At 50.7% G+C, this 10134-nt stretch overlaps 1 protein-coding gene across 1 annotated transcript; it reads right to left on the reverse strand.

Annotated features, from left to right (window-relative positions):
* Positions 1–237: 237 nt before the first annotated feature.
* On the reverse strand, positions 238–10068 carry LOC142368844 (uncharacterized). The gene is made up of 7 exons (XM_075451040.1): positions 9879–10068; positions 3173–3299; positions 2059–2094; positions 1657–1929; positions 1332–1577; positions 1082–1258; positions 238–944 (listed from the first exon to the last, which is right to left on the reverse strand). The coding sequence occupies exons 2-7, from the start codon at positions 3198–3200 to the stop codon at positions 844–846; spliced, it is 861 nt and encodes a 286-aa protein (XP_075307155.1). The 5' UTR covers positions 3201–3299; positions 9879–10068; the 3' UTR covers positions 238–843.
* Positions 10069–10134: the final 66 nt, after the last annotated feature.

Below are 10134 nucleotides of genomic sequence, written 5' to 3' on the forward strand. Positions count from 1 at the left end.
AGCTGGTTTGTTTCCCCTCTCTGCTTTAACCTCTGATCTGTGGTCAGTCAGAGAACAGGAAACTGTGCGGCTGCTGCCATCAGTCCACACGGCATCGTGCTCTCTTCACTGCTCGGTTCAGACGGGCTGTTTTTGCCCTGCTGGGACGTTCAGGATCGGACCAGTACCAGATCAGAACCTGAGCTATGACATCCTGCTGACTCCACCTGCTGCATTCAGGGTAACTCTGAGGTGAAAACTCAAAGCTGGAAGTTAGATTGTTGGACCTCTGCGCATGGAAAGAACAAAGTGGGAAGAAATCGCGGCTTCCTTTTGGTTTGCTGCTTTTCTGTGAATAAGAAACCTTCATTTAGCTCATTTTACCAATAAAACAGCAGCTTTAAAGGCACCAAAGGCCCGGGGTCAAATGTTTCAACGTGTCAACGATGACCGGAGAAAGATGTTGCTTTACTACATCAGCTGTCTGTTTGGGAATCATCTCAGATTCACAGCTGGCTTTAAGAACCCACAGATACAGAGCAGAAAATCCAACTTCTGCTGGACTTTTCTTGGCTGGTCCTTTTTATCTGCTGATGCTGGGATGGTAACTCAGGGAGGAAGAAACAGGACGGCTTAAAGTCCAACATCCAAATGTTTATTTTCAGGCAAAAGTCAAATAACAGGCGGAAGTGGGATAAGGAAAAGTTCCAAAGAAAAGGAAGAGATCAATTACATTAAAACAGTCAGAAACAACAAAGTAAAGAATAACCTGACAAACCAGGAAACACTGAAAACACAACTTTAAAAACCCAAAGTTACAACTTAGTCACAGCAGGTAGAGAGTGATGAGACGTTCAGCTCAGGTCAGAAGTGATGCTCTGTGGTGACATCATCATAGTCATCATCCAATCCCTGCTCAGCCTGGGTGGGCGGGGTCATCACCGTGGAGACGGGCAGTTCACTTCCTGTAGTCAGAGCAGGTGAGAAAGGAAATGAAGAAAATTCAACAAAACAAGGAGAGTTCAGTTAGAGAGACCTGAAAATCATTGATTGATTGATTGATTGATTGATTGACAGGTCAGTGAATGGTTCAGAGTGTTACCTGTGGCTCTGTGTCGATATAAAGACACCATGAGGAGGGTGGAGATGAAGTACGGACAGAACACCAGCAGGTGGAGGAGCAGTCTGAACACAAGGTGGAGGGAGGCTGAGGCAGGGGGCGGAGCTACCGATATGGGCGGAGCTTCAGATGTGGGCGGAGCTGTGGTTGCAGGTTTCTCTGCAGACAGAATCCCACCTGGTCAGGTGACTGTGGAGGAAATAAGTGCTGAAATGACAGTGAAGCTCCTCACCTGTGACAGAGATCCAGCTGGGTGGAGACTCTCCATGACCGCTGATGCTGCACCTGTAGAGGCCTTCATCAGAGCTGGTAACATGGTGGAGGGTCATGTGACCTGTAGGCTCAGCCCTGATGAGGGAGCCATCTTTATAGAAAGCAGCTGGGAGGTTGGAGGGAGGGGTCTGTGTTGGACAGCTCAGAGTGACGTCACCTCCCTCCATCACAGGGAGGACAGGACTCTGCAGGATCACTGATCCACCTCAACACAGAGACAAACTACAGCATTTCATCCATTTCCACACAGCTTCATCAGCACTAACTCCACAGTCTGATCTTACCAGAGACAGTGAGGCTGATGCTGTTACTGGCTGCTCCCTCTCTGGACTCACACCAGTAAACTCCACTGTCTGATGTGTATGTGTAGCTGATGTTACAGGAGGAACCGGCTGCTTTGCCCCATCCTGATCCACACTGAGTCCTGGTTCCTCTGCTTGTGTTCCTCCTCAGAGTCCATCCAGCAGAGCTGTGGTCCTCCTCACAGCTCAGAGACACAGAGTCTCTAACAAAGAACTGAGAGCTGCTGGGACTCACAGTCAGACCAGCTGTGAGCGCTGACATAATGAGCAAAAACCTTGATTTACTTGTTCATTATTCCATCTCTTTCATATTACAGCTTCCTGCTGAAGTCACTGATAAAGAGTTCAAACATCTGAATGGTGATAAAAGCTTGTAAAACTAACCTGGATCAGCTGTGCAGCTCAGCAGTGACGTCAGAACTGAAGAGAAATGAGACTCAGGTTGGTCTGAATCAGACAAATAAAGTCATTTAACTCTATAAACCCGACAACCTGAGAAACACAGAGCTCAGATCAAACCAGCGATGAATACAAACATCTTTCTGTGCTGATGTGAAGCTGCTCCATGTGCAATAAATACTGCTGTTATGTCCTTTATCTGAAATGTTAGGCACTCAATAACAAAGCTAACTCTAACTGCTGATGCTGTGGAGAAAAGACCAAAGTAGTGGGACTCATGTGGGCGGCCTCTTACGGAGCATTCATGAACAGGAACAGCATGGAAACATATTCCATGGCAGCACACACAGAACTGTAACATACCGACCACAGTAGGTTGTCCTATTCTCTGATATGCAGAGAAAGAGCAGCTGGAGCTCAGGAGCAAGAGCAGGCGCCAATGGGGAGGTTGGTGGTTCCACTCCGGCTTCCCCGGCCACAGGTGGAAGACGCTGAACCCCACGTTGCCTAGCGACGCATCCATGGGTGCATGAAGGTGTGTGACTGAGCAGAAAGCCTGTAGTTACAGACTAAGACGTGCTGTGTGAGTGTGGCTGAATGTGGCAGGTAGTGTTGAAGCTCTGAGTGTCATTAAGATCAGAAAAGTGCTGCACAGGAATAGTCCATTTCTACTTTCTGATAAGGTTCTGTGTGGGCGTGGCCTAAAGCCCATCTCTATCTGACACCACTGTCTCTTAGATTTCCTCAAACATTTCCTGTTGTCGACTTTAGCAGAAAACACCTGAGCTGAAACAAGGTGGGGCGAGCAGTGGTAAAGCCCTGCTGCCCCCCCCACATACCACTCACACGGTTTATTCTTTACACGCTCAGCTGCAGGAGTTTGGATCAAACTGAGCATTTATTTAGCATTCTTTTCACTGAGTTTCTGTCCGCTCTTAGTCGTGTAAAGTTCCTCCTGAAGCAGCTCATCATCATGTGTTTTCCATCCGACCTCAGCCTGAGCTGTTTTAATGTCCCCTCCACTATCAGAAGTTCTCCACAGAGCAGGAACAGTTAAAGGATTTCAGCTAAAGCAGAAAAAAACAGCTTCTCTACTTACAGAGCAGGTACTGAACACTTGTTTCCATCGTTGTGTCTCTCACTCATTTGGCCAGTTTGAGCTTGTTGTTGAAGCGCCAAATAAAGCCCGCCCTCTTCCTGTGTGGGTCCCTGTGCTTTCTTCTTCTCTTCATACACCAGGGGGCAAAGTTTTTAAAGATACAAGCAATAAACCATTACTTCCAGAAATATGTCCAAAGCTGAATGAAGATGTTGTAAATAATCAGATCAGATAAATCATCCACCTTTAACTGGTGTATAACTGAGCATCTGGACGCACGGCTTGGGCTCCCAAACCAGCCTCTTTGAGAGGGGTTGGACTCTCTTTCACTCTGGAGTTCCCGTGGTGAGAGGTGCAGAGTGGGTGTGGGCATACTTATTTCCCCCCGGCTGTGTGCCTGCACATCGGGGTTTACCCGAGAGGGTAGCCTCCCTCCGCCTTCAGGTGGGGGGACAGGTCCTGACTTTTGTTTGTGTTTAGGCACCAAACAGCAGTTCAGAGTACCCACACTTTTTGGAGTCCCTGGAGGAGGAACTGGAGAGTGCTCCTGCAGGAGACTCCCTCGTCCTGCTGGGGGACTTCAATGCTCACGTGGGCAATGACAGTGAGACCTGGAAGGGGGTGATAGGAACGCCCCCCCCGATCTGAATCAGAGTGGTGTTATGTTATTGGACTTCTGTGCTCGTCATGGACTGTCCCTACGCCGCAGCTCGATGATCAACTTTGTGGTTGAAGCTGTGGCCGTAAGGTGGTCAGTAACTCTGTGACTCTGGAAGCAGCTGATGGGTACCGACAGGCCAAGCGTAACGCAGTCACGGCGGTTGCTGAGGCAAAAACTCGGGCTTGGGAGGAGTTCGGTGGGGTCATGGAGAACGACTTCTGGACGGCCTCGAAGAGATTCTGGTCCACCATCCAGTGGCTCAGGAGGGGAGCGGTGCACCATCAACACCGGTGAGGGCGGGGCTCTGCTGACCTCATCTAGGGACGTCGTGAGTCGGTGGGGGGAATACTTCGAGGTGTACGCTGGCGCGATTTGGCTGCCGCTGCTCAACGAGGCTATCTGTGTCCTGACGCTTAGTTAGCGATTTTTCTTTCTAACTTGAGTTGAACATTAAGGACCTTGCCTTTACTTTGGATTACAACCGGAAACCCTCCCCCCCTTTGGGATTTCTGCCCTCGTTTGGATTGTTTACATCAACAAAGTTCGACCAACCTGAGAACAACTATTCCGCCGCTTCCACAAACCGTGTTCTGGCGTCTGCTTCATGGTCTGGTTTGTCCTCCTGAGTCTGTCTGCTTAGCAGTTAGCTAGGCGGAATTCGTCCTTGTTTGGCATGGCTTTCAGTTATTTCTCCTCAGAACTCCACAAACTCAACTCCGCAATCACTCCTGGACTTAATATCCCCATTGTAAATAAACTCGGACTATTGCGTCGCACCCGTTATGCCCACCGTAGTACACACAGAAACTTTGTTTACCACCGGCAGCTTGGGCTGTGCATTCCTTCCATCTGGACGCCCGTCGCACAACTGACACATCATCAGAGGACTGCCACCAAGAGGCTATTTGATGCTACGCAGGACAGAAAACGTGGAGTGGATCACACCCTACTCCGGCCCCTACAGAGACACTCCAACACCACCCCATCTCCCCCTGTTAAAATTGAACTTTTAAATGCACAATCCCTTAATAACAAGGCATCTTTTATTCGTGACCACATCATAAATGAGAAAATACACTTCATGTGTTTAGTTGAGACTTGGCAACAACCAGAGGTGTACTCGAGTCCAAATGAAGCCTGTCCCCCTCGCTACACCTACCTCAGCAAAGCCCGCACCCCTGGCCGTGGTGGTGGCCTTGCCGTTGTGCACTGGGGAGACTTGACAGTTGTCCCCCCTGTCCCTGCCTGTTCTCTCCTCTTTTGAATGCCTTGCGTTTAAATGCAAACCACCACTTTCCACCACAGTTCTCCTGATATACCGCCCCTCCAAACCCAACCCAGCCTTCATCCCTGAGATACATGACCTCCTTACCACACTCTGCACAACCCCAGGGAAAATCATCATACTTGGCGATTTTAATATTCATGTTAACAACCCCCCTTCCTACTATGTAGCCGAACTCCTCAATCTCATTGACAGTCTCAACCTCACCCAACACGTCAATATCCCAACACACTCCAGAGGCCACACCCTTGATTTGTTGATCACCAACTCCACCTCCATCAGCAATCTCTTGGTGCACGATCTGGGCATGTCTGACCACAAAGCCATCTCAATGGAGCTACCCACCTCGTCCCCCTTCAATAAGTCCAGCAGACAAATCAGTTTCAGGAACTTTAAAAACATCAACCCAGTCACCCTGACTACTGACCTCCAACATCTCTCCACTGCCAACCGCGAACGGAAAAGTTAGTTTCTGCCCAACTTCACAACCACCTCACCACTAACAGCTTGTATGAGAAGTTCCACTCTGGGTTCCGCTCTGGCCACAGTACGGAAACCGCTCTGGTCAGGGTTACAAATGTCCTGCAAATGACAGCTGACGCTGGCTCTCCACATCCTTCTACACCGCCTCCACTCCTCCATCGGACTTTCTGACACCACCCTGGCTTGGTTCACATCATATCTCACTGACAGAACAGAATATGTTTCCCTGGGAGGTGCAAAATCAGACACGCACTACGCTACATGTGGTGTCCCTCAAGGTTCCGTCCTTGGCCCCACCCTCTTCACACTGTACATGCTCCCCCTCGGTCGTGTCCTCAGCCGGCATGGAATATCTTTCCACTGCTATGCTGATGACACCCAACTCCACCTGCCTGGAGGAGATAATGGCGTGGATGACGGCAAACTTCATGCAACTAAACAGCTCAAAAACAGAAGCCATTCTTGTTGGCACTCCGCACCAGATCCGGTCATCCACTATCACCAGCATCACCTTCTACGGCCAAGACATCCACCTTTCACCCTCAGTCACTAATCTCGGTGTTAGGATGGACCCTCACCTGACCTTTGAGGCCCACATCAAACAACTCTGCAAAACCTCCTTCTTTCACCTCAGAAACATTGCAAAACTCCGCCCTGTACTCACTCTCCCTGATTCCGAAAAACTCGTCCACGCCTTTGTCTCCTCCAGGCTGGACTACTGCAACACACTCCTCATCGGGATCCCCGGCAAGAACATCCAGCAGATGCAGTATATTCAGAACTGTGCTGCCAGGATCCTGATGGGGGTGCTGAAGTACCACCACATCACACCCATCCTCAGATCCCTCCATTGGCTTCCTGTCAAATTCAAGATTCCCTTCTGTCCCACCAGTGCCTCCATGGCACTGCCCCCCCCCCCCCCCCCCCCTCATCAAAGAACTCATTGCCCCTCATTCCTCCTCAAGTCATCTCCGCTCTGGACAGGCCGACCTCCTCCAGCTCCAGAGGACAAGGCTCAGGAGTATGGTCGACCGGGCCTTCAGCTCAGCTGCACCCAGTCTGTGGAATGCTCTCCCTGACCATCTAAGGGCACCACAGACTGTGGATTCTTTAAAAAAAAGGCCTTTTTAGAAAAGCCTTTAGTTTAACTGAAAAATCTTTGAATTATTTCTCTGTTTGTTTATTTGTTTTGTTTTTTAAATGCTAGTTTTAAAATGTAGCACTCTGAGGTCATTAAGTTGATGTAAAGTGCTTTATAAATCAAATATATTATTATTATTATTACCTCCTCAATCCTACCGACATGCCTTCCGATGAGGAAGCAGAGTTGGGGAGCTCGGACGTGGGGCCTCCCATTTCTGGGGCTGAGGTTGCCGAGGTGGTCAAAAACCTCCTCGTGGCAAGGCCCCGGGGGTGGATGAGGTCCGTCCGGAGTTCCTCAAGGCTCTGGATGCTTTAGGGCTGTCTTGGTTGACAGGCCTCTGCAGCATCGCGTGGACATCGGGGGCAGTGCCTCTGGACTGGCAGATCGGGGTGGTGGTCCCCCTCTTTAAAACGGGGGGCTGGAGGGTGTGTTCCAACTATAGGGGGATCACACTCCTCAGCCTCCCTGGTAAGGTCTATTCGGGGGTACTGGAGAGGAGGATCTGCCGGATAAGCGAATCTCGGATTCAGGAGGTGCAGTGTGGTTTTCGTCCTGGCCGTGGAACAGTAGACCAGCTCTATACCCTCAGCAGGATCCTGGAGGGTGCATGGGAGTTCGCCCAACCGGTCTACATGTGTTTTGTGGATTTGGTGAAGGCGTTCAACCTTGTCCATTAGGGACTCTGGTGGGAGGTGCTCCGGGAGTATGGAGTGCCGGACTCCTTGATTTGGGCTGTTCGGTCTCTGTATGACCGGTGTCAGAGTTTGGTCCGCATTGCCGGCAGTAAGTCGGACATGTTTCCTGTGAGGGTTGGACTCCGTCAGGGCTGCCCTTTGTCACCGATTCTGTTCATAATTTTTATGGACAGAATTTCTAGGCGCAGCCAGGGCATTGAGGGGGTCCGGTTTGGCGACCTCAGAATCGGGTCTCTGCTTTTTTGCGGACGATTTGGTTCTGTTGGCGTCGTCGGGCCGTGACCTTCAGCTCTCACTGGGGCGGTTCGCAGCCGAGTGTGAAGCGGCTGGGATGAGAATCAGCACCTCCAAATCTGAGACCATGGTCCTCGGCCGGAAAAGGGTGGAATGCCCTCTCCGGGTCGGGAATGAGATCCTTCCCCAAGTGGAGGAGCTCAAGTATCTCGGGGTCTTGTTCACGAGTGAGGGACGAATGGAGCAGGAGATTGACAGACGGATCGGTGCGGCGTCTGCAGTGATGCGGGCTCTGCACCGGCCCGTCGTGGTGAAGAAGGAGCTGAGCCAGAAGGCCAAGCTCTCGATTTACCGGTCAATCTATGTTCCTACCCTCACCTATGGTCACGAGCTGTGGGTAGTGACCGAGAGAATGAGATCGTGGATACAAGCGGCCAAAATGAGTTTCCTCCGCAGGGTGTCTGGGCTCTCCCTTAGAGATAGGGTGAGAAGCTCGGTCATCCGGGAGGGGCTCGGAGTAGAACCGCTGCTCCTCCGCATCCAGAGGAGTCAGATGAGGTGGCTCGGCCATCTGGTTAGGATGCCTCCTGGACGCCTCCCTGGTGAGGTGTTCCGGGCCCGTCCCTTCTCTGCTTAAGCTGCTGCCCCCGCGACCCGATCCCCGGAGAAGCAGGAAGATGATGGATGGATGGACGGACGGACGGATGGATGGATGGATGGATGGATGGATGGACGGACGGACGAATGGATGAATGGACGAATGGATGAATGGATGGATGGATGGATGGATGGATGGATGGACGGATGGACGGATGGATGAATGGACGAATGGATGAATGGATGGATGGATGGATGGATGGATGGACGGACGGATGGACGGACGGATGGATGGACGGATGGATGGATGGATGGATGGATGAATGGATGGACGGACGGACGAATGGATGAATGGACGAATGGATGAATGGATGGATGGATGGATGGATGGATGGACGGACGGATGGACGGACGGATGGATGGACGGATGGATGGATGGATGGATGGATGAATGGATGGACGGATGGATGGATGGATGGATGGACGGACGGACGGACGAATGGATGAATGGACGAATGGATGAATGGATGGATGGATGGATGGATGGATGGACGGACGGATGGACGGACGGATGGATGGACGGATGGATGGATGGATGGATGGATGGATGGACGGACGGACGAATGGATGAATGGACGAATGGATGAATGGATGGATGGATGGATGGATGGATGGACGGACGGATGGACGGACGGATGGATGGACGGATGGATGGATGGATGGATGGATGAATGGATGGACGGATGGATGGATGGATGGATGGATGGACGGATGGATGGATGGATGGATGGATGGATGGACGGACGGACGAATGGATGAATGGACGAATGGATGAATGGATGGATGGATGGATGGATGGATGGACGGACGGATGGACGGACGGATGGATGGACGGATGGATGGATGGATGGATGGATGGATGGATGGACGGACGGACGAATGGACGGATGGACGGACGGACGGACGGATGGATGGATGGACGGATGGATGGATGGATGGATGGACGGATGGATGGACGAATGAATGGATGCTCACGGTGTCCCAGTGACAGGTGGACCTGTGTCTCTTATTAAAGTGCAGATCCTGTATTCTGAGTGTTCATTCTACATGCAACCAGAGTACAGCTGCTGCACCTGCTGCTGCTGCTGCTTTGTGACGACGTAATGAGTTAACCAAAACATCATTAATTCATCTTCTATAGCTACTTCTTCTGTTCGGGGGGTTGGAGTCTGTACACCCAGGACCATCACAGAGAAGCCATCGTGCACACTCACACTCACTCATAGGGTCCATTTAGAATCAGCAGTTCACCTGGGATTTGAACCAGGAACCTTCTTGCTTCGAGGCGACAGCGCCTTTCACCACATATAAAGTACTGCTGTGACTTGGCTGAAAGGTCAGCTTCTGTAACCAATCAGAGTTTGACCTGTGTGATGTCATCAGGAGAACTGATGTAAAAGCTCTCAGGTGGAACCAGAAGTGCAGTCTGTCTGACAAAAATCTGACAAGATTTTAAACCAGACTTTACACGTCTAATATGGATGAAAATGAAGGAAAAATGCTTCTTTGTGTATTAAAAGTCACTCGCTGTAGCTGTTTATTCTCACCTGAGAGGCCTCAGAGGTCTGCAGCTCATTCCTGTTGAATCACGTGATTTACATGCGTGCACGCTCTGCTCTGCAGACATTCAGCTCTGCTTGTCTTGACATGTTTTTCCTGAGCGTCTCTCTGCTGTTTGTTCCTCACTGAGAACAGACGTCCTGAGTTTAACAGGAACGTTGCTGCTGTTGGGACTGAAGTCGGGTCACAGAGTTACTTTCAGAGATTTTGTCATCGTTCACTGATCTCTGATCAGCTGATTGA

Source organism: Odontesthes bonariensis, chromosome 19 (genome assembly GCF_027942865.1).
Source record: "Odontesthes bonariensis isolate fOdoBon6 chromosome 19, fOdoBon6.hap1, whole genome shotgun sequence".
In the NCBI taxonomy this organism is placed as follows: domain Eukaryota; kingdom Metazoa; phylum Chordata; class Actinopteri; order Atheriniformes; family Atherinopsidae; genus Odontesthes; species Odontesthes bonariensis.